This window comes from Euprymna scolopes, chromosome 33, assembly GCF_053919585.1.
Source record: "Euprymna scolopes isolate OS-2025 chromosome 33, ASM5391958v1, whole genome shotgun sequence".
In the NCBI taxonomy this organism is placed as follows: domain Eukaryota; kingdom Metazoa; phylum Mollusca; class Cephalopoda; order Sepiida; family Sepiolidae; genus Euprymna; species Euprymna scolopes.
The window spans coordinates 62700066-62726456 of NC_136514.1; the positions used below are offsets into that span (position 1 = coordinate 62700066).

At 31.0% G+C, this 26391-nt stretch overlaps 1 protein-coding gene across 2 annotated transcripts; it reads right to left on the minus strand.

Moving 5' to 3' along the window:
- Nucleotides 1-2376: 2376 nt before the first annotated feature.
- LOC145258019 (pro-neuropeptide Y-like) lies at nt 2377-25150 on the minus strand. Of its 2 annotated transcripts, none has more exons than XM_080115743.1 (4): nt 24997-25150; nt 20474-20652; nt 8163-8231; nt 2377-2482 (listed from the first exon to the last, which is right to left on the minus strand). In XM_080115743.1, exons 1-3 carry the CDS (start codon nt 25048-25050, stop codon nt 8183-8185), a joined length of 282 nt encoding a protein of 93 aa, XP_079971869.1. In that variant the 5' UTR covers nt 25051-25150; the 3' UTR covers nt 2377-2482; nt 8163-8182. The 2 variants fall into 2 exon arrangements, with proteins under 2 accessions (XP_079971869.1, XP_079971870.1); XM_080115744.1 differs by lacking the exon at nt 24997-25150 and adding an exon at nt 22728-22897.
- Nucleotides 25151-26391: the final 1241 nt, after the last annotated feature.

The following is a 26391-nucleotide window of genomic DNA, read 5'->3' on the forward strand; positions in this document are numbered from 1 at the left end:
GTCATCTTTTTAATAATAGTTGTCCATTTTATTAATAATGACAGTCCACAGTCATTTGAGGTGTAACAATTTTTGTGGGTTATCCTTTTCTTATATATATATATATATATATATATATATATATATATATATATATATATATATATATATATATATATATATTAAAGCAAATATTATTAAATGCAGCTTTGCTTTATGATCCTTTTTTTATTTTTTCGATTTTCCGTATAATTTTGATACAAACAAGTATCAAAATCAAAAATATTCATAATAGTTCCATAGTCGTAGCTGTCACGGGAGTTTTCGATTCGTCCACGAATCATCATTAGGTGTTTAAGTAAAAGTCCGAAGGAGCGAAAATGAGAATTAAATGGGAAAACTAAAATATACAGTAAACGGCGATAAGTTAAAATAATTGGTTTGTTCCTATATATATATATATATATATATATATATATATATATATATATATCATTACATAATACTTTCGCATACCCACAGACGGAAAGAGCAGCTGTCTCTAACAACTCTCATTCGAAATTCAAAAAACAAGACAAAGATGTTAACAGCTTATCTTCTATTATTTGTCACTAAATTTTCTTCCATGATACCACATGTCACTTTTGTTCTAATGTTCAACTTCTAAAGAAATTTTCCAGTTTATCTTTATTTTTCTACTTAATACTTTTACAGATATTAATTATATTTTATATTCTACACCTATACATTCATTTTTACTACTGAGAGTCGACTAAACTTATTAGATTGCTTGAATCAGATAAACATCAGTTAAGTATTAAAATATAATGACAAAATAAAAGCTAGTCTCTCTGTCATAGCTTATTCTCACTCCCTCTCTCTCTCTCTCTCTCTCTCTCTCTTTTATTCTGCAACTACCACTTATGATATTTTCTTTTGTTTATAATTAATTGTTTTACTTTTTATTTTCTTTCTGTATTATATTCTACTATTAATGCATAGAGGGTGACAAAAGCGATAGCTATAAGTGCTATGTAAATATGGACTGCGGAGTAAACACATATATTGAGATATGGTGAGATTGTAAGAAATCATGGAAAGGCTCATTTGTTGGATGAACTGAAAATTGCAGTTAATTAAGACAAAATGAAAGCTTGGAAATATAACACCATTTCTACACAACATTTTAACATTAAAAACAACAACCACAATATTTTGTCTGACTAAAACAGGAAAAAGAGTCAGGGTTATAAAGGTGATTAATCCATCTTTAATATAATTAAAGATTAGAAATTGTAATCAATAATTCATCAGAGGTATTCTATAAATATTTAGGAGTTCAAAAAAGCGTGTTAAAACCATCACACATTAAAGCGGAGAAGTTACAAAAAAAACGTCCATATGACATGGACCAGACATTATGATTAAGAGTGTATAATATTAAGGCCAGCATATTCCACGTATAAGTGGTTTATTATCCAGTTTTTAATCACGTGACGCAGAAAAAGTATGTGTTTATTAATAGTTGATGTAAAAATTGTATTGGTGTTTAGAGCGCCATAAAATTCTGGATAAGTATGTAGTAATATACGCTACCTCATCTACCATCTTTATGGGTTGCACACAGCAAAGTCTGTAACATTCTTCAAATGGTTGTGTGTGACGTTGTGTCAAAGAAACAATTATTTCTGTTGATTTTTTATCAAGAATGAACAAATATATTGCTTAGTTTTATTGCTAATGTCGACCTTAATGTCAACATTATCTATTAATCTAATAAAACTGATCCCAACAATCATTTCTCAGTTAAATCGCTGCTGGATAAAGCACATGACGTCCTCACAACCTGATAAATCATTACTCTCCTTGTTTTTCGATTGGTCTATCGTATTTGTGAAAAGTATTTTCTTTTTTTTACATATTTTCTTTAAACGACTAACTATCCAATTTCATAACTCACAAATTGTCAAAAAACTACAGTTGTGAAATTCAAAAACAACTAAGAAATACATTTCAATTTTAATTTAAATTTTGTTAGCTAATATTTGTAACAAACCGATACCGTCCGCATGACCGACTACTAGTTATAACCTTAGTAAATCATTAATACTACTGCTACTACTAGTAGTAGTTTCATAACCTTCCCACGGATAATTTCTCAACAAAACAAAATGAACGCAAATCATAATTTAAGTGAATGAAAGTTAATAAAATATGTTAGTTAACAAAATCTTTAACTCCTTCGCCATAAAAACAATCAAGAAAACGTATTCATTTTTGGCCAAGGGAAGATGGCGGATATTATTACGTAACACACATGTGTAAGAGACAACAATTACATATCAAATATTAAATTGAATAGCATAATTACATAATGAATAAACACAGACAATTGCCGAAATTCACATAACATTTAATAACAAGTTACATTAGTTTATATAATTGGTACTTGTTTATAATAACAGTTATTCGTTCTTGGGCACCAGTGTGAAGCAGGATAACTCTGTAAAAAGAAAATACAAAAAGAAATGATTAAATTATCAACAAACAACACCATAAAAACATGACAACTTAATATTTAAAAAATAATTTGCTATACTTTAATTAATTTAATTAACAATTTTTTAAAATTTCAAAACACTATATCTTTTAAATGTGATTCGAGTGCAATTAATTATATAAAAGTTGCTATTCCAGTGGAATTGATATTCCATCGTACCAATGGCATATATGTAAGTGGTTTCATAAATTCCCAAAACTTTTAATTATCATGTTACCTATATACATAACGTCATAGCAAATGTCGGCATATATATATATATATGTATATATATATATATATATATATATATATATATATATATATATATATATATATATATATATATATTAGACTGATTAGGGATTGGGTAAACATGGAAGTAAAGATTCTCTGGTGACGTGAAACACGTGTATATAGATAACTGTAAAGTAAATTAAATAATATATATTTATTTACGGCCAAAACATATGGGCGATATTTCTTAGGGAAATATACTTTTCCAATATCCTAAAAAGGAAATAATACCGAATTTAATTATCGTTGCAAAATTAACAACGAAAAAACGACATTACTTTAAAGCGATAAAAATTAGTCCAACTACGCAGATGAGCTGTAGTACGGCGAAACACTGGAACACGTATATATATATATATATATATATATATATATATATATATATATATATATATATATATATATATATATATATATATATATATATATATATATATGCATACATATATATATATATATAATTTAGCTTATATTTGCAGTTTTTTTTTTAAATTACAAGTGCGGACTTTCTTTTTGCTAGCACTATATATATATATATATATATATATATATATAATTTATTTTATCTAATTTTTCTTTCACTGATTGTGAATTATTTACTACCCGAAATAGATTAATATTGCTATAGAATTTTCTTTTCTGGTGGAAATTATTTATTTGAATTATAAGTAATTTACATATTTTAGATATAGTTTTATAGGTTTAGTCATGCACGTCTTTGAACCTGCAATAAATCTAGCACTAACTGGATTTTTTTACCTAAAAGGTATCAAGTACATACATGGAAGATTTATTGTTTTTTTCGTCTAACTTTAATCTTACATTTTCACTAATAATACTTTTAGTCAGAATAATGCTATCTAAATTACTATTACTTACTTTATATGTATCTGAAACGTTACCTGTAATTCCTACTTCTATCAATAAACGTTGTATATAATATTTTTGCATATAAAAGCTATATTGTTTGCCCCTTTATCAATAGGAACTATTACACACTTATCTTGAAGTATTTTAAGTTCCTCCAGTATTTCTGAATCTTTTAGAAGAGGATTAGTTTTTCTAGGGTGTTTAAATTTTTTTATATGTTAAACTTTTTCATTTACTCATTCAAGTATATTATTTTTCCATGCATCAAACGTAGACTGTGCTAATTTATATTTATTTACCATAGACATAAAACCTTATAGTGCTTTAGTTACTTCTTTAACGCATTTAGTGTAATTTAGACATTTAGGCTCTCTATAATTGGTACCTTTACTTAGGAGTTGTCTTAATTTAGTATTATTTACTATCTTTTAATCTCCTATAATTACATGTTTTACCTCATTATTACAGATAGAATAGGAATTACATTCACATTCTAGAATATTTATAATACTATCATTTATATTTATATGTTCTACCGCTTTTTTTTATAATTGAGAAATTATTAAGTATTGTTGGCCTAGTTTATATGTAACTATTGTTTTTTGATCTTTGGCCCGGAGCTCATTAGGTAGTAATTGTACTTTTTTTGTTTATTTAATAGTTTTGGTAAACTTATATCATCAAAATCTTTATTTTCATACAAAACTACACAAACATTTCTAGGTTTCTTTTTTATACCTTCCACAGGTGGCTTATATAATTTATTGTAGCTTATATCCAGAATATAATCGTGCCATTGAATGAAATAGTCTTTTCGTATATATCGTATCCGGTTGTAATAATATTTTCGATGCTATTTCTTTCAAAACCTACTTTTTTGTTTGATTAAACAGTTTTCTAATATAATTAAAAGACTCAGAAATTTGATTAAACATAATAGTTTTAATTTTACTAAAAAAAAATCTTCGCATGAAATAGCTGATTCTCTATTATTTTTATTATCATAGGTTCTATCTCTAATACCGAGCGAGGCAAAGCTGGATATAATCGACCTATATTTTGGACTCTTGTAGGCTATTTTTTTAACTTTAATATTCAAACCATATGGATAAATTACTCGTATTTTTTTTTATTATTTCGTCTTCCTTATCCTGACGCATCTTTAGGATATCGTTATCTACATTTCCTAAACAATTATATCCATTACTTTAAAATTTTTCAATAACGGAATGTACGGAAAAAGACGATTGACTACAGGTTTCTTTAAAATGTTTAACAACATGAATACATCCCTTAGTCCTATGCAAATTCATGCTTTTATTAAGAGGCATTACAATTTCCCCTACGTATTGTAAATTACAATTTCTACAGGACAACAGGTAGACTAAATTTTGGGACCTACATGACAACTCTTCTTTAGAATGATTTATAACTGAATAAATTTTTTGAGTCACATTTGACTTATATTCTTTGGATGTTATAAGAATGTTACAAGTTGTACATAAGGAATATATTTTATACATATATATATATATATACATATATATATGTATGTATTTATTTATACATATATGTATTTATACATATATGTGTGTTTATGCATATATATATATAAATATATATATATATATGCATATACATATATATATTTATACATATATGTATATATTCATACCAATTAAGGAATCTATGTAAATTATCGATACCAGTAAAATTAATTTGACCATCCTAGCAAATCAGCTGAAAGGGAAAGTTGCATGCAAGGAAAATGTGATATAATTGTTTCAACAAAAGGAAGGAATTTCAGACAATAATGAACAATAAAAAAAAAATTATTGCACGCTAGATTTCTTCTTTGTATGCATTTAAAAAAAAAAATTTTTATTATTTCTTCGGTTACTAAAGCTGTGTAACCGAAGAAAAAATAAATTAATAGACGAAACGAAACAATTGGTATTATTTTACTTTAAGGCCCGTCTCACGTCCGTATATAACAAAATATATATACATTTTTTGGTAGAGTTCGGTGTGCTAAAAACGAATCTGAAAACCGTTTCCGTCGCAATAAAAAGTTTTCATGATATGAAGAAATCACTTTTTCGAAAGTGGGTGATCACTTTTCCATTTAAATTTAACTTAAAATAAGTATCCACTTTCTGGACACCTGAGAGAGGGGGCATTTTTTGTGTGTTTATTGGCTAAAAAGTTTATTTGTTTGATTTCTTTTGCATGGTATTAACCCCTGAGCTCTGGGACTATTTTCCATTTCAAAGCCTAGCCTTCGTTTACGCTACGTGCGAGCATAAGCGAAGGCTATTAAATGTGCACTCGCGTACCAAACTGCCTTGTCACAGTGTAGTATTGGCGAAAAATTAAAATTAGACGAAAAACAAGTAGTTTTCCAAATATTAAACCATGTAATTCTATATGTTATCATGGGTGGCCATTTTGTACGTGCAAGGGCGCGCTCGTGGCCTACGCGCGCGTGACGTTTTTCGTCTAATTTTAAGTTTTCGCCAATACTACACTGTGACAAGGCAGTTTGGTGCGCGAGTGCACATTTAACAGCCTCCGTTTATGCTTGGGCGTAGCGTAAACGAAGGCTAGGCTGTGAAAAGAAAAATAGTCCCAGAGTTTAGGGGTTAATACCATCGCGCGCTTGCGCTTATAAAAATGGCCATCTGTGATAACATAGAATTACATGGCTTCATATTTGGAAAACTACTTGTTTTTCGTCTAATTTTAAATGTTCTCCAAACTACACTTTATTGAAAGATGAAAATAGAAAAAGGAATCGAAAAACTCTTTTAGCCAATAAACACTAAAATGCCTCCTCTCTCAGGTGGCCAGAAAGTGAGTACTCATTTTAAATCAAGTTTACATGAGAAAGTGATCACCCACTTTTCGAAAAAGTAATTTCTTCATAACATGAAAACTATTTTTTTTTTTTTTTGCGACGGAAACGGTTTTCGGATTCGTTTTAGCACACCGAAATCTACAAAAAAATATTTTGTCATATACGAACGTGATACGGGCCTCAATGTAAAATTTTACCAAACAATTTTTGTTTTTTGAATAGGAAGCAGACGTGTGAAGAATTTTTTTTTTTTTTAGAATTTGTTATTGCTTGACATTTTACGGCAATTGTTTAACTAAAAAAGTCAGTTGAAAAAATTCAAAAATGTATAAAATATATTAAATACAAGAGAAGTTCAAAATTAAAAAATAATATTTCTTGTGTACGTGTGTGCGTGTGTGCGTGTTGCCATAGCAATATGCCGGTTTCGTGCATGCGCATATAAGTGCGTGCGGGTGTGTCGCTATAGAAACCAGACGTACGATTTTGATGTAAATGGCAATTTTCGTATATACAATGTCTTTTGGGGGTAGTTTCGTATAATTTTATTTTTGTAAATGTTCAGTTAGAAAAAATTTAACACCCCCTCCCAATAGGAACCATCGTTTATGAGGAATTTTGATTATTAGATTAGCCAATCAAATCTGTTTCTAGTGTCCACACACATTTTTGCTTTTATAGATATATAGATAGATATAGTAACTGTACTCAAAAGCTTTAATATTATACGATCGTAAAGTTATAATCTGTAACTCCAGAGTAATTATAAATTGAAATACTACCAACAAAAACTCTTATATCAAGGAAATGTTTCTTTTATTCAAAATAACAGCTGTTTAAAAATATTTCTAGAGTTTTATTTTAATTTCATATCTTATAGGCATAATCGATCTTCCTAAAATCAATGATTGTATTTATAAAAGAGTTTTTACTGCGAATATCTACAGATACAGATATCTACAGATCTCTACTGTTTTGTGTGTGTGTCTATGTGTGTGTCTATATGTGTGTGTCTATGTGTGTGTGTGAAATATGCAAAAGTAATTCGTGTTTCTAATTTATTATTATATAAACTTTGTAAAAACCAATGTTTTAATTTCATAGTGATGACTCATAATTGTATAATTCACAAAATATACGTTTATACATACATACATACATACATACATACATATATATACATATATATACATATATATATATATTAGGTGTGTGTTTATATTTATTATGTCTGTATGTACGTATATATATATATATATATATATATATATATAATTTTACTTATTGTATTATTTGTATTTTTTTCAATATTGTTGTCGTGTCATCTTATAAGGCCCACGACAGACTTGTAGTAGTTCGATTTGTAATTTAGAAAGAGCTGCCATGCTATGATTAGCCGAACTTGTGTTCCGGATGGTTTCGCATTGCTTTGATTATCCGTAATTAAACTGTAGATGTCCAGATATGAATTTTATGTTTTGACAGAATAGATTTTTTGTACGTAAATAATGTTGACCTAACAACAAAATTACAGAAGACCTATCATTACTTTAAAATTAAATCAAAGTTGATTGTTTAAATGTGAAGCGTATAAAATATGAAATTCTTTAGTTGTCTTACCGTAAATAATAAAGGTTCTTCTATCGGTGATATTTGAAGAAAGAGACGGAACTCGTGCTTCGACCGAACCTAAAACGATTTAAGTAAAATAAAGAGAAACAACATTTAAAAATGACATTTAATAAATCAGGTGATAAAACTGAATTTGGTAGAGAGGTCATTATTTGTGAGCTTTATTTGATGTAGAGTCATCTCGTTGTTGTTATTGCTCTTAGTTTTTTTAATGGTTGTAATCTTATCTACGGCATAATCTCGTCAACACACCGGTTCTCGCCAGATTACTGAAGTTAACTAACAATATGTTTAGCCAGTACTAGATAGGTGACCGTTTGGGAAGGCTAGACGCTGTATGTACCACGCCGAGTTGTAGAAATGTCCAGGTTCGTATCTGGGAGCGCATTTAATTCACTAGGGTGGGGGAGATACATCCTCCGAATCAATACGGAAAGTAACAAGAAACTTCTAAGGTGTATGCTTTCATAAAAATCTTGACACTTCAAAAGCATGTGAACCTGATTTCATCCCGGCGGTGCTATTAAAAAAAGTGCTCCGCCGAATTAGCTCCAGTTCTCTCCAAACTTTACAACAAATGCCTCAATTAATCTTACTTTCCTGCCTGCTGGAAAACTGCTTCTGTAGTACCAGTTTTCAAGAATTCTGGTGAAAGAACTGGCCCAGTAAATTATCGCCCCATTAGCCTCCTCCTACTTTTCGCCAAAATATTTGAGTCCATAATTAACCAAGCTTCTAGTCCATCACCTTACAGATGCTAAACTTCTGACCGACCAACAATACGGATTTAGGCAAGCCCGTTCCACAGCAGATATCCTAACTGTAATCTCTGAGCGTATATACCATTCACTAGACAAAGCAGGGGAGAGTAGAGCGGTAGCTCTAGATATATCTAAGGCTTTTGACAGGGTATGGCAGTATGGTCTTCTTAGAAAAATCAGATCATACTGTATCACTGGAAGAATTTTTAACATTATTAAATCCTTCTTAGATAAGAGAAAAATCCAGTTTCTCCTCAACGGTCATACGTCTAAACAATATGATATAAATGCGGGAGTGCCCCAAGGTTCTATCCTTGGACCTCTATTATTCCTAATATTCATAAATGACGTCCCTGACAAAATTGTCTGTGAGATGGGTATACGAGGGCGTGCAATAAGTAATGCCCCTGACCCACTTCCCATAGCAGTAGAGCAACAAAACTTGGCACAGTTATTAGTCTTTCACTACATAGGAATCACTCAGAGTTGTGCATTTCTCCCATCGTTTGATGCAGCTTTGGAGACCGTTTTTGTAGAACACCCCAGCTTGGTCCTCCAACCACGACGTGACTTGAGAAATCAAGGCTGCATCATCTGGGAAATGCTTTCCTTTCAAAAACAACTTCATGGCTGGGAACAGGTGAAAATCAGAGGCTGCAAGGCCAGGAGAGTAGGGAGGATGGGGGAGGATTTCATAACTACACGCCCGTGCTTCTGATCTGACGACATGCGAGTTGTGGACCGGAGCGTTGTCCTGCAGGAGGACGGTACCATTACTGATCTTGCCCCGGCTCTTGAATTTGATAGCTTCCCTTAATTTCCTCAAAAGTGAAACATAATAGGCTCCTGTAATTGTGGTACCCTTTGCCAGGAAATCTGTCATCACTACTCCGTTCTGGTCTCAGAAGACTGTGAGTATGACCTTGCCAGCGGAGGGCTGTACCCTTGGCTGCTTTGGAGGTGGTGAGTCCAAGTGCTTTCACTGCATTGACTGGGCTTTGGTCTCTGGATCATAGTGATGGACCCAGATTTCATCCTGTGCAATCAGTCTTTTGGAAAACTTTGATTCATCTTCTTGGCACATCTCCAAATTCATCCTCGAGCACTCAATGTGTTTTCGCTTCTGGAATGGTGTGAGCAACCTAGGAATCCATCTGGCAAACACCTTATGCATATGCAAATGGTCATGAATGATAGTTTCCACATACCCTGTACTAATCTTGACATCTTGGGCTATTTGGCGAATAGTAATGCGCCGATCTTCCAAAATGGCAGCCTCAACTTTACGGACAGATGCCTAATCAATGGCAGAAGGGGGGCGACCAGATCTGGGAGCTGTTTCCACAGACTTCTGGCCATGTTTGAATTCACGATGCCAGAGTTTTACAAGATCATATGATGGGGCATTATCTCCATGAGTTTCTTTCGTTTCATCAAAGGTCTCCTGTGGTGTGCGTCCTTTCAAATACAAAAACCGAATCACTGCTCGACATTCAACAGGCTCCATTTCACACCTGACTCAGTTCAAACACCTGTAAAACAGAAACCACAATTAGTTCAGAGCTGTAATTTATCACATAACCCGTAGAGATATAATTAATTGCACATGCAAAATTTCAGCTAGATAAGACAACTGGAAGTGGGTCAGGGGCAGTACTTATTGCACGCACCTCGTATATGCTGATGACACCACGTTCTATAATATACACGACAGGAAAACAAATGAATACATATCTATGGAAATGGCAGAAACGAACACTAGAGGATGACCTCCAATCTGCAGTGGAATGGGGACAAAAATAGATGGTCACATTCAATGCTGCCAAGACTAAGTTTATTTCTTTCAATAATTACAAGAAACCTTCTCTACAACCAATAGACATGGCCAAAGACTCTTTATCTGAAAATAAATCTTTTAAACTCCTCGGCTTAATGTTCACAGGAAAGATGAGTGGGAATGATTACATTGAGAGCATTGCCAGAAAGCTACTAACGCCCGAAAGTATCCTGTACCTCTATATGGCCACCATTCGCTCACGTATGGAGTATTGTTGTCACATTTGGGCTGGTGCATCTGCTACTAGTCTCTCGCTCCTGAACCAATCCTATACTACAAGAAAACGCATGATATACCTGGAATCGTTAAAAACAGTTTTAAGTCAGGAGAGAAAATTCGAATAAATCATATTTTTATAAGCAAAAATACGTGTTCATAACAAGATAGCTTCAATGTGAATTTAAAACGTAAATATAAATCTATCCACTTTTAATTTTTGTTAATATTCTTTTCTCATTCAATACACAGAGCAAACAACATTCTAGTTCAAAGCAATTTGTTTTTAATAAAGGCTTATTTTAAAAAATAGCGGTGATAACCGATTAGAACCCCTCTACAATAAATGTGTTAAATTGACTTTGTAGAGTCTTGAGTCCGCATTGCACAGTTATACGCAACAAATAATTGTGTAGTTTAAAGCTGGGGCCGGGAATTTCTTAAGGTACTGCCGCGACACAGATAAGATTGTTATATTATATTATGCTATAATGATTATTATTATGTTATTAATTGTCTGTATTTTTGAGATGAGGAGTCTTCATTTATTGAGATTGTCGGACTGACTTCCTCATCTTGGTTGTTATAGTCACAACGTTTCGGCCGTTTTGCCCTCCGGCCTTCATTAGGTGTTTTGTATTGAACTGGGGAACCGTTTGTTAGGAGTCTCGAACCCAACCCTTTATTATTATTATTATTATTATTACTACTACTACTACAGGGGTGCCGTGTTCGGACTCCAGCTAGGCTCTGGGACATAGTTGCTGTTTCTCTGTTTTTGAATGTTACTTTTCACTGCCTTCGTTCAGGATTGAACTCAGCACATTTGGGTAAAAGTAAACTTTGATACAACGTCTAGGACCACTCGGCCATATGTCACTTGGACAATTCTTAGTTGGTTTTTGTTGATGTTAAACCTATGTTGTTATTCAAGGTTTTCTCTCTCTGTTAGAGGTGTCCAAATTGCATTCAGTTCTACGCTTGGTTTGCTCAGTAGGTTGTTATGTCCGAGCATGTGAGCTGTTTCTTTAAGTTTTCTCACTTTCCAGTGGGTCTCTCTGTTTATTATTTTTACTTCATCCCATAGGGGGCGATGGTCCTCCCTCTCCATCCAGACATGGTTGGCTATACCCGATTTTTCCGTCTCCCCTTTAGTTACCGCTTTTCGGTGTTCTTCCACTCTTACTTTAAGGGGGCGGCATGTTTCACCCTTGTAAACCTTTCTGCAACTGCATGGGATGGAGTATATGCAGTTCTTGGTCATGTTCTCCTCCATGCGGAGCTTCACTCGTACCAGGTGTCGTCTGAGTGTTGACTCGCTCTTGAATACCGTCCTGATGTTGTAGGGGGCACATATTCTCTGAATCTTTTCGGAGATGCCTCGTATGTATGGTAGGCAGAACGTTGGTGGTTTTTGGGTTTCATTCTCCTCTCTTATACTATTAACACGTCTGGTAGATGGTATGCTATCAGGGTAGTTGTTACGACGGAGGGTATTCTTCAACCTGACCATTTCTTGGTGGTATGTAATGGTGTCGCTACTTATTGTCTCTGCTCGATGTTGTAGGCAGCGTGCGATTCCATGTTTGATACTGTATGGGTGATGGGAGTTGAAGTTAAGATAACCCTAACCCTTTCAAACAAGCCTTTATTAATTAAAGTCTTATCAATAGTCGCTCAGATTTGGAAATTAGAAAATTGCTAAAAAAAAAAGTTATTTTGTTAAAGTTTTTTGCTTGGTTGTCTCCCCGTGGCGTTGCCAAGTCTCTAATATATATATATATATTATGTGTGTGTGTGTGATAAAGTTTGAAAATAATATGGCAATTAAGCTATACACTATTTTCCACGTTTCATCCTCGTGAGAATTCGTCAGATAATTGCATAGAATCGATGTTGCTTCCTGTTTTTATATATTCCGGTGATACTGGGTTTGCTAGTTAATCAATCAGATATTTGCTATTCACACACTCATTTATATTAGCCACTAAGCGCGCGTTTAGCAAGCGAAGGTGCGCGTGGCCTAATTTTATGCCTTTTTTGGGGGGTCCTTCGTTTTCTCTTTTCTTTGTGTTGTTAAGTGACCTAATTTTAGTACGAATTTTAGGAGCCTTAAAGTTATTTTTATTTCCAGTAAATATCACTATTTGTAACTAACTATTACTATAGATATCTATCTCTATACGTATTACTCGTATATATTAATGTTTTTTTTTACTTATTACTTGTATATATTGTATTGTATATATTACTTGTATATATTGTATTGTATATATTATTGGTTATAAATAATGGTTCCCATATCGTATTGAATTTTAAACTGGGTCTACTTAGCAGTTGGTTATTCCCCATCACATGTGGTGCTTCTTTCAGTCGTCTTACTCTTCACTTTTCCTCGCTGTCATAATCTTTACTTCGTCCCATAATGGTATATGGATTTCTTTTTCTTTCCAGATATAGTCAGCTATAACTGACTTTTCAGTCGCTCCACGTACTAGAATTGTCCGCACTGTGGTGCAGTGGTTTGAGTACTGAGAAAAAATTTTTAAAAAATCTCCTGAAGGTTGAAGGTTCAATCCTCAGTGTGCGTCACCGAAAAATACAATTGCAAATTACTAAAGACCTCTATCCTGTCATGACTGACGGAACAAGGGCACGCTACCACCATGACATAAATAAATGGTTCCGCTCGAAATTTCGTCCAAATTCGACAAAAACATTCCCGAAATTTCGTCCAAGTTCGGCAAAAACATTCCCGGGTTCGACAAGATACACCTGAAGACGGTCGGAGGTTACATCGACCGAAACGTTGTGAAAATCACACTCAAGATGAGAATAGTAGTCCGATGAATAATAATACAAGAAATAAGGTATTTCTACAGTATAGTACACATATGAAACAGCAAATTCTTACCCGTGAGTATCTAGATGAGTGAAATGTCGAAATTAGTAAAACCATAGTGGTCTTGCGTAGTTCTTTTAAACCAACGCATTTTGAGTGAGAACATTATTACCTACTTAGAAATCATCTTAAAGTTAGTATAAACTCCAACGTATTTTAGATAAACATATTATTACCTACTTAAGTGTCATGCCGAAATAAGTAAAATAATAGGGTGCTTTTGTTGATTGGAGATTTTTAAACCAACGTATTTCATGTACAAACATTATTACTTATTGTCATGTTGAAATTAATATAAATTCCAACACAATTCACTGAAAACATTATTACCTTCTTAAGTGTATTTCGAAATTAGTCAAACTAGTGTTCTTGTGTAGATATTTTAAACCAACGTATTTCGGGTGAGAACATAATTAACTACTTACATATCATGTCGAAATTAGCATAAATTCCAACGCATTTCAGATTATTACCTACTTAATGTCATGTCGAAATTAGTATAAATTCGAAAAAATATTTAAAATGAGTCAACAGAAAAATAATCATTGAAAAACCGTAGGGTGCTTGAATTGATAAGGGATAATTTAATCCAACTCATTTCCGGTGAGAACATTATTACCTACTTGCGTAGCATGTCGAAATTAGTATAAATTACAAAAATTAAGGAAAATTTACGAATTAAAATTGAAAGAAATAAGTAGGGTGATTTTACAGATTGGTGATATTTTAAACGGAGGCATTTCAAGTGAAAACACTATTAACTACTTACGTTCCCTGTCGAAATTAATAGGAATTCCAAAAATTATGAAAAACGAATAAATAGAAACATATGCCTTCTGAGTTTTTTTTTTCACTGCTAATTTTACAAAATTCAATTCTCAGTTTTATTAGTCCATGTGAGGCCGCCTTGCTTTTATTAAGTGCTTACAGTAATGTTAAGGAAGCTTCCTAAGTTTTATTTTATTCAGTATGCACACAAAAGAATAATTTTCCTTTAGTGAAGTGGTAGAAGCTTGCTATTTGTAGTGCTCTGGAGGCCCCTTACTTTTATTTTTTGCACGGGAGGCATTCTAAATTTTATTCCTTTGGGTGCTCACTTTAAAAATAGCTTCTTCACTAGGGGGGCCTGGTTTTAGTAGTGCTTTGGATATCTCAATTCATGACTTCAGTAGTGCTCTGGGGTCCTGATATTTTCACTTCTCACTTATGTAATTGTTTTTGTTTTATTCATTGTATTTTACTTAAAGTGCTTCATAAACATGTTTAAAAAAGAAGAGTTCCAATATAAAGATAATGAGGGATAAACAAATTAGTTTTAAAAGAAATATGTTTAGCATACTTTTTAATAGTTTTTTTTTGTAGACGACCACATTCAATAATATGAAAAGAACTCTAGAGCAATAAATCATTAATAAAGTAGGATACTCGATAAATAATATATGCTACATAAAATAGTGCTTAACTTCATAGATGTATCAGGTGCGTGAAACAATGCAAATATACTCGATACTCTAAATACAGCTGTCATGTGTTATAATATAATTTTCCTCTTAACCCTCGTGTTGAATTGAACAGAGTTCAATAACCTATATATATATATATATATATATATATATATATATATATATATATATATATATAAGGGCTGAGAAAGAGAGAGAGTATAACAAAATAAATATATAAAGAAGAAAGGGAAGTAAAGAAGAAATATAGTAAGACAAAAGATTAAACTTAATTGTTTATAGTATTATTTTTACTTATGTTTTATATAATATATTTTATAACAAAAATTGTACTCTCTCACCCAAACAGAACATTAAAACGAAAAATAATTTCAATTTGTTGAAGGGATGCAAAAGAATTTTCAGGGTTTTTTTTATTTAAATTGAAAATTGAAGTAAAATATAATATTTAAAATACGATACAAGTTAGAAAAAGAATGTTTTTGTTACAAATTTTAAAATAAATATACAGAATTTAATATAAAATTCATCAATTTTCAATGGGCACTTTTATAAACAAAGTAAAATATAAAAATTTAATTTAAATTGAATCTAAAAATTACTATTGATTTAATTTTGTGTTATGTACATTTTGTTGCACGTTTAAAAAATTTTTAGTTGAGAATTATATATGTATATAATTATTTACTAAATGATAGATAAATTTCATTTTATCTATACTTAAAGTACATTAGACACTGTTTTCATAGAAATGTTAATAAACTCTTATTTTCTGTGGGTTTTCTGTCGAAAAAACTGAATTGTTGCGCTATCCAGAAAATGGTTAGCTTTATCAAAACATAATTGTTGATTAAAAATATTTCTCATTCCGTGGAATTTCCAGAGGTCTTGCTAGTTTATTATCATTATGAATATCATTTGTTGTTGTTATTATTATTTGGTAACTTTGTATGTGTGCGTGTGTGTGTGTTTTATCCTGACGTAAAGTTTATTTTGTGTATACATACGTTTGCTATTTTACTCACGCTGTTTAATAAATTATCGGGTTCTTTAAAGTTTGGGATAGCTCATTCAAACTTAGTCTTTACGGGTTGTCTAAGTTTCTACATGTATTGGCCTAATGCACTATTTTCCACTCTACTATCGGCGATTGTCCACTTTCAGTAATGGTTCGCTAATATTTATATTCGGCGTTTTTCGCCTTTGACTATACTTCTGTGGCCGTAATATACGAAATCCATAGAAATCCTTCCTGCGTAATATTTTTGTTATTCAGATTTTCTTTAGCAAATATTGTGGCCTGAAAAACGATACTTTTCATCAGGCATTTGTTTGGGAGCGTTCTGCAGTTACAATTGTTTTGCTCGTTGCTAGTGGTTTTATTTCTCTTACGATTTGCGTTATTACTATTTCTAATAATTGTCTATTTGTTCTTTGTGTTTTACTACCATTCTGATTTACTCCTATATATGTACTTTTAAAATTCCTTAATTATTTCTTAACATATTACCCCATTCCTTCATTCTCATTTCATCTCTAAGTGTTATAAATCTTGTTTTTATTTATATTTGCTTTTTGTATAATTCTGGCCCTTCTCTTTTTTGATGAGAAGCATTTAGTTCCAAAATGGCATGGCCTAAAAGTTTTTTATTTCCCCCTTTTAATTTTCCTTATCCTTATTGTTCTGATTGTATAATAACTTTATTCCACATCTTCCATTATATATATATATATATATAAAAACATGTATATATATATATGTATATATATAAACATGTATATATATATATGTTTATTTACATATACATTTACATATATACGCTCACATGAGCATCGTATCTATCTATGTATATCTTTCTCTTTTCCCCTGTTTATATATATGCATATATATATACATATATATATATGTGTGTGTGTGTGCGTGTGTGTGTGTGTGTATGTTCTTATGTGTACGCATGTGTGTTAGCGAAAAGAAGGAGCAAGCAATTATAAATACACAAGTAATTGAGAGATAATTACTGGAAAAGATTTCGTTCCAGAGATCATCGATTTCATATAAATAATGTTTTGTGTCAAAGACTTATTGTTCCTTGCATTGAATTGCATATCCCGTCTTTTCTTATGCAAACCGTTTTCAAATGAGATGCAGTGATTCGGCGTTTATTGTTTAACCACTCCGACAGGTGTTACAATAAGTGAAATCAAATCGCTACGTTAAATCCGACGCGATTACAAAGGCTAAAAGATTCCTGAATATTCAATAATCCAACATACATAAAATAGGGAAAAAAATTAACCCGGATAAAAAATATAAAATTAAATGAAAAAAAAAACAGTGAAAGAAAAAAAATGCAAATCCAAAAACGTAACAAAGTATGGAAAACATGACAAATAAGAAATTAAATAAGTCGATTTGGTTTGTGTGTTCAACGGTAAAGTAACTTTTTTCGGCTTATTTTATTCTTAAACGCAATACTTATTGTTAATTATTTGTTCGGGATTGACATGTTGACATTAAATAACCTATGGATCCTTGTAGATCATGGCTTATCTACATCCCATAAGATTCTAAAGTTATACTAACCAAATGGATTGAATGACAGACCATTCATTTTATTTATCACTAGTGGATCCGTGTACCGGCGTTGCCCGGGAAATTTGAAAAAACAAGCAATGATAACCCCAGTGGTAAATTAACTGGTCAGAATGGGAAACACTCTTTACTTTAAATGCTAAGCCTTTTTTTTCGAGAATATAAAATATATTTTATGATAGAATTTCTAAAGAATAATAAAAACAATCATTCAGTTAAAAAAAAATGAAAATTACAAATTATTAAGATGTCCTCTGTAAATCAATATGCAAATTAGTTTAATATTATCATCCATAACTATATTATGTTTTTTTTTTTCTCTTTTTCATCCCAAATAAGGCATGTTGACGTTTGGACATAAAGGACTACTATTGGGGGATCATGTCTAACAGGGGACTGTGGGGAGTTGAGCCGAGTGATGTCTGTTCACACACACACACACACACACACACATATATATATATATATATATATATATATATAATTAAACTTCTACAGGTTAGTATAATAAGGGAAGCAGGAAATAAAGATATAACCCCATAGTTTCGTAGTCTAATGGAAAAAACTGTTAGAGTAGAGAGCTTTCCGGCATCTAGGGACCTCAAGATTGCAGATGTGGGAGTTTTCTGCTTGTCGTGTTAGTCTGGAGTATGTATGACGATGGGGGACAAGTGCTAGGAATCCGTTAAAGTATTTTTAAAACAGGGACATGGCTGTGACATTACTGCGATAGTTACAAGGGTAGGTTCTGATTTCATCTTAAGTAAGGTGTGGCATTTAATTTGTTTGATATACCGAACCTTTAAGTATAACTTAATCATAAAATGATACAACAAGAAAAACTTCAAATATTGATCCCAAAAGAACAAGTTATTACATCGGGAAAAGTCAACATTTTTGTTTCACTTTACTTCAGTCGAAATTCGAAAAAATCAAGAACCTCTTAATAGAGATAATCTCACCTGATCTTTATAAGAGATACATAGATATTCAAATGTTCCATTAAAGCTCTCCGTTACCAAACGTTGAGTTAAGAAATGGAAGAATATTATTTTCCTCTCACTAATTAACCATTTAACTATCTTATACCTTTCGCTTGGTGTCTTTGTCTTACCAAATTCTATGTGAAAAATTAATCTAGTTTGATGGAGTATTCAGCATAGTGATGTTACTGTATGCACCATCGCTTAGAGAAAGTACACTATTCATCGTATAAGCAGTGTATGGTACTCGTACCTTATTTGAGCTATAAAGATCAACCGAATGTATTTGTTATTTTTATGGAAAAAGAAAATACAAAATAATTATTGTTGATTTTCAATATTGTGTTCGAATGCATTTATTCCTATTAAATATTAATTGGCTATTATTACATTAATTATTACATTAATTATGACTACAATGCAACAAAGAAGTAAAACGAGATGAAAGGAAGATGTAAAACGAGATGAATGAGATAGAGAAAGTGATTTAAAAATGAAGGAAACAGTGGAAGAAATAAATATAGAATAGAGAAAAGAAAGGATTAAGTAAACAAAAGATACACAAATGGCGTAAATAAAAAGAAGGGATCGAATAATAAAAGTAATCTGAAATGAAAAGAATGAACACTGGAAATCCAATAAGTGGGCTTAAATGAAAAATGAGAATGGACAACTGATAAGACGAAAGGTTAAAAAACTGAAAAGACAAAAGATTAAAAACTGAAAAGACGAAAGATTAAAAACTGAAAAGACGAAAGATTAAAAACTGAAAAGACGAAAGATTAAAAACTGAAAAGACGAAAGATTAAAAACTGAAAAGACGAAAGATTAAAAACTGAAAAGACGAAAGGTTTAAAAAAATAGAAAGAAGAAAGGTTTAAAAAAATGAAAAGACGAAAGGTTAAAAAAACTTAAAAAACGAAAGGTTAAAAAATCAGATAAGACGGAAGGTTAAGAAAAAAACAAATAGAAACGAGAAAGTAATTAAGATAGAAAACTATTGAAGAACCGTGAGAGAATAAAAGAACTGAAGACGAAAAGTTAATTTAAAATAAATGCAATGAAAGAATAATTGAATGAAAGACTTACAGAATGAAATAATAATCGAATGAAAGAATAAAGAAATGAAAGAATAAGAAGAATGTAGAATAACGGTATGAAAGATTACAAGTATAACTATGGATAGAATATCTAGAAAACGCTAAAAATTGAAATAACCTCTATATAGTTAGTCATAAAAACTAATAAAATGAACCATATATGAATAATACAGTAACTCGTATGCAAAGAACAAAGAATTATATAAAAAGAACAAAATAAAATCAGAAGAAAAATAACACATAAAATATATAACAAATATAAAGCAATATATAAAACTAAATTAAGTAATATAAGACTAAAACGTGAGCTTTATAAAAGAAGTCATATAAACAATTCATTAATATAAGACTATATTACGTAGTAAAATTACATTGAGTCATACATAAAAATGGCGAATAATGCCCAGGCATCTTAATGATAATAAGGAGGAAGGAAACACTTACCTGGGTCGACCGACGATGGCGTAATATTCGCTGAGTGCTTTCAAGTAATCTTTGATTTCTTCTGGGATTTTTTGTGATGCCGACTTCTCTTCTTCGCATCGGACACACATGAACGCCACCAGCAACACCAATAGAAGAGAAACTGGTACCTTTTGCATTCTGGCTATTTTCAAAAATGTCTTCGTGAAAGAAGAACAAAAACATCAAGAATATGAGAAAAGTATAAAACAAGAAATACAATTGTCATTAAGAAAAAAAATCTCAGGTGAAAATGAAAAAATATTTCAGGTGATTTTTTTACTATCATACCGCCATAGGAAAAAGCGTAATCTTATTGTTTTATGTGGTGGTCGTGGCTCTAACGAGGATGTAATTAAGAACAAAGCTCGAGAAAAAGATCAAACAACTTTGCTCGAGTATTTTACGAAAAACCAATTGGTAATCATTTTGAATTATCATGGATAATATATTACTTATTAAATACTTTAAAATAGTTTTGTTTTAACTAGTAAGAGGCTGTAGTGTTAATTAGTATAAATATAATTTAAAATAATTTGACAAAAAAAAAACAAAGAAAAAAAGAATTGAAAGTGGACCTTGAGTTTACTTTCACTAGCCTCGGTACCGTCGCTTTCCTTATTTTTGTCCTTTACTTCTCACATTCCATGAGCAATGTTTCTTACAAAGAGATGAAAAATTGCTGTTTACTGAATCGACATCTATCTAGCTAACGCTTATCATTAGATAGGTTTGATCTTGAATTACTATTTTTTTAGTTTCTTACATCAAGTGGCGTCATGCCTTTTCTGGGACGAATTTCATAAGGAATTTCATGAAAAGTATTTCAGTATAAAGAAAATCGCAGTACAAAATGTCTTTAACTTTTGTATTAATAAATGAAAATATGTTTTTATAAAAGTCGATCAAGACACGAAGACACTTCATGTAAAGAACTAAAAAGAATGAAAGACGATTATGAGAAAAACGGGAAATATCTATTGACATTAGTTTTGAAAAACCAAAGCTATAAATAAGATGAAAACAGCTAGCAAGCAGAGCGTTCAGAAACTTGCAGCTTTGGGGGGGGGATAATTTGTTGAAGCATGAATCCGCATTATAACGCGGTATCAAATCAGTGAATTGATAATGTCCACTAGACCAACGAGTCGAATTATTTGGCTAAAATATAGTAAATAAACTGAAAAAATCTCAAGAACACATGCAATAATTATATTTATAGAAAATACTTAGACAATCAGCATCATGTATGCTAGAGAGCGATACAAATAAAAAGAAATAGTTGGGCAAATTAAATAAGGGATAAGCTTCTGAACTCTCAAACGTGACATGGATTGATCACCTCAGTTATAACAACATGGATTGATCACCTCAGTTATAACAACATGGATTGATCACCTCAGTATAACAACATGGATTGATCACCTCAGTTATAACAACATGGATTGATCACCTCAGTTATAACAACATGGATTGATCACCTCAGCTATAACAACATGGATTGATCACCTCAGTTATAACAACATGGATTGATCACCTCAGTTATAACAACATGGATTGATCACCTCAGTTATAACAACGTGGATTGATCACCTCAGTTATAACAACATGGATTGATCACCTCAGCTATAACAACATGGATTGATCACCTCAGTTATAACAACATGGATTGATCACCTCAGTTATAACAACATGGATTGATCACCTCAGTTATAACAACATGGATTGATCACCTCAGTTATAACAACATGGATTGATCACCTCAGTTATAACAACGTGGATTGATCACCTCAGTTATAACAACGTGGATTGATCACCTCAGTTATAACAACAGTACTCCATACAAAGTTTGATAATTGACTTTTAGAGATAGAAAATAACATCAGGTGTGGGAAAGTGTTTACATCTGTAAAGAAAACTAACTTCACGAGAAGCTGAAAGTGTTTAAATGTAGGGACTTTTCACTTTTGTTCATTTCTTATTTGGTTGACGTGATAGAAGAAGTAAATGTAAGAATGTAGTATCTTTGTGAATTTCAAAATTATAAAGAATGTTTAGTAGTTTCATTTATTTTATAGTTTCTTTAATGGTAAACATGAAATCTTAAATAATAATGTTCAGAAGAATCCGCTAGCGTATTTTATATCTGAACAACGCCGGGCTCATTAGCTAATATTAGATCTATTTCTGTGAAGGTCTATAAATATTTGTACACGGCATTATCACGTTGACATACCGGTTCTTGTTAGATCACCGAAGTTAAGCAACGTGGAACTTGATTAGTACGAGATGGGTGATCACGTGGTATTTCGAGGCACTGTATACAAATGTGGTAAACCGTATAAATTTCAAAGCATTAGAAAAAAAAACAAGACAATGTCACAACATTAGATCTGGAACTCGGAATCTATCAGTTTTTCATATACGCCTTCTGGAATAAGATGACTGAAGTCAAAGTCAAATAATATTCTACACCGGAAGTACAGGAATGGCGTCATCAAAATTAACACGTCAAAAGATCAATAGTATTGTGACGTATTACATTTGTAGAAAATATTAGACGGGGATAACTTTCTTAGAAAGTCAGATTTGTCTGTCGTCGATTGAAACCCGAGAATACTCGTAGCTCAGTATAGAAGTTCATTTTTGTGATAAACTTAAAATTTAAATGAATCAAATTTCGAAATTCATTATGATATGAAATCGATTAGTGTTTAATTGTTAAATAATTGTTATGCAATTTTTAAAGCTGCGACCAGGAATTTAATACATAATTTGTGAGCCCTAATCAAGGACTTAAAATGGGACACCTTCCATAGCATGATAGTACCTTCCATGCTCATACAGTGGCGCTTCGGATGGTATTCTGTATCTTCAGTTTTCCATTCTGCCAGATCTTCACAAGAATTTCATCGTGTAAAAACTGACGTTGGTTCCACCGAAACTTTATTAAAAAACGATAACAAGAATTGATGCTAAATTGGTGAAAACGTTTCATGTTTTGAATAAGAAAATAAAAATTAAACAATTGCACCTAAAAAAAGTTTTCTCTTTTAGTTTTGGACAACAAAGAAATATTAAATACTCCATTATTTATATAAAACTGTATTTTGTATTTTAATATTATTTTAAAAAGCATTGCAAATCATTATTTTGAAATATATTTGGTTTATTGATTGCCTCATTTGGAGCAATTATTAAGCGAATTTCTATTCTAAACCTATTTTTCAAATACATTCAAAACAAACGCAAATAAAATCCCACATAATTATTTCAACAAGTATTACCTCAATTTTACACAATCTCGGTCCATCTTATTGGTTCGTAACACTTGGCGAACAAATATTGATTTGATACAATAAATTATATTTTTAGTCATAAAATAAAGTAGTCATTTGCATTTTATATCTAAAAACATATTGAATTAAAACTTTAACAGCCATGTTTGAATTATTATCAAATAATGAAAGGAATATTCGAGGCGAAAATATGTTAAATGAAAACATTGTGGAGTTCTAGATAAAAGTTTATTTAATACATGAAAAATAACATGTAAACATAATAATAATAATAATAATAATAATAATAATAATAATAATAATAATAATAATAATTATTTTATTATTATTATAATTATGATAATAATAATAATTATAAAAATAATAATAACAATTATAATGATAATGATAATAATAATTATAATAATAATAATAATTATAATTATAATAATTATAATTATAATAATTATAATAATGATAATAATAATAATTATAATAATAATTATAATAATAATAATAATAATTATAATAATAATAATTATAATAATAATAATAATTATAATTATAATAATTATAATAATGACAATAATAATAATGATAATAATAATTATAATAATAATAATAATAATAATAATTATAATAATAATAATAATAATAATAATAATAATAATAATAATAATAATAATTAGAAGAAGAAGAAGAAGAAGAAGAAGAAGAAGAAGAAGAAGGAAAGATGGTTATGATGATGAAAAAGAACAACAACAAAAGATAGAAGAGGAAATAATCTAAGAGAAAGGAGATTCTCCTGGTACCTATGAAAAATTTTGTAAACTAAATCGCTTCACTCGCTTGGTCAAAACAAATAAAATTTCGGTGCCATTAACGTAAAGGGTCTGCTAAAATGGAAAATTCACATCACCATTCAGACTGTTATTACTACTACTACTAATAATAATAATAATAATAATAATAATGATAATAATAATAATAATAATAATAATAGTGTCATTAAATATAGATTCCAGTTTTATTCACAAATAAGTTTGAAGACTTTACAAGGCAAAGTTCAACTTTTTAAAACTAAAAATACACGTTGAGATCAAAAATGTAATCTAAAATATGAGCAAATAGCAACTTAATTCAATTCACATTTACAATCTTCCCGCAAAACAAAAATAACTATTTACAACTATTTACAACCGGATTTGAACTGTAATATGTGCTTACCTGTGAATACAGTAACGAGTTGATTTGGTGTGAAAATAGTAACTTATGCGACATTCAAATCGTATATATTTATATATATCTTCATAAACCGGAAGTAGTCTTTCTAAGACGTAGGACAGCATCATTTAATAAGACATTCCAAGCATGCGAATAGATGTGTCCTCATTTAGCCGACTCGAACAGACATAGCATTATAAAAGAAGCAATTAACTTAGGGGTCACGCCCCCTCAGTGTCTATTTTAGATTTTATCATGATAATCATAAATATATATAAAACTGGGTAAATCTTTTGACAGGTAAGCATTTAATATCCTAGGGCTAAAATAATGGTTTATTCTTGTTGAAGATGAGATTAAGAATAGATTGTACGTGGGTGTTTTACATCAGTTAGAAAGAAACGCGCATGTGTTTAGGTTAGTGTGATTCCTTTCATTATTGATATACACATCTTATTTGAAAAGGTTGGAAACCTGTCATGTTGTTGTTGTTGTTGTTGTTGTTGTTCTCATGTTATTGTTGTTTTCGTGTTCTGTTTTCGCAGTAACCGGAAATAGCACGACGTATCTACTTACGGACAGACGAACGTGCACAAGGTTTCGGCATTTTGTATAGATGTAAGTTTTGTCGCAAAGGTCATGCGAACTTGGCCAAAAGTATGAAACCTTAGAAAGTGTGATAAAAACAATGGTGAAAACAATGATAAAAACAATGGTGAAAAGAAATTCTAGATGTTTTTCATGAAAATACTGGTGATGTGATCAGATTAATGGAATCAATTGTGTAAAGTTCAAATCTTAGCAGATCAATGTAATATTTTAGGAAAAATATAAATAAACAAACGGATTTATGGTTGTTGTATTAGTAATACTTAGAATACTCATCCTAAACAGTTTAATTATTGATTTATTTAACAAACGACTCACCACGTATTAAGACCACAGACCACTTAATGATAAGAGTTATTGAGTTTGCCAGTAAGATGGTGAAAACGATGCCAATAACTAAAAATAAATTGACTATCTAAAAAAAACAGTTCAACAGGAATTTGTTTACGTTTGACGTGAAAATGATAATGTTGTAGTCAACCGAGAAGTAGCCCCGTGTTATTGTATTCCACAGGATGTCGGTTCAAGGAAAAGTAACTTTGCTTATGGAAGTTCCGCTAAGATCTGGGAACAAGAAGGCGAAAAGGAAATTTATTGTGGTTATAGCACGACGAGTTTTGTCGTGAATATTTTACAAAGGGGATTATAAATGAAAGTTTAGTGGAGTACTTGCCATGAAAATAAAAATAGTATAAATAAAGAGTACTAACGTCGTGAGATTGTAGGATGAAGAATCGGACATCGCCTACTAGATTTCGACGTTGTTTATGTACTCTGTCAAGAGAGGAA

Bases quoted from the DNA above. Each gene is read 5' to 3' on its own strand.
- LOC145258019 (XM_080115743.1), bottom strand. From the start codon at position 25,050: ATGTCGCATAAGTTACTATTTTCACACCAAATCAACTCGTTACTGTAT. The intron at 20,653-24,996 runs GTAAGCACATAT...TCTTTCACGAAG, and splicing joins ACTCGTTACTGTATTCACAG to ACATTTTTGAAAATAGCCAG. The intron at 8,232-20,473 runs GTAAGTGTTTCC...AAATCGTTTTAG, and splicing joins GCCATCGTCGGTCGACCCAG to GTTCGGTCGAAGCACGAGTT.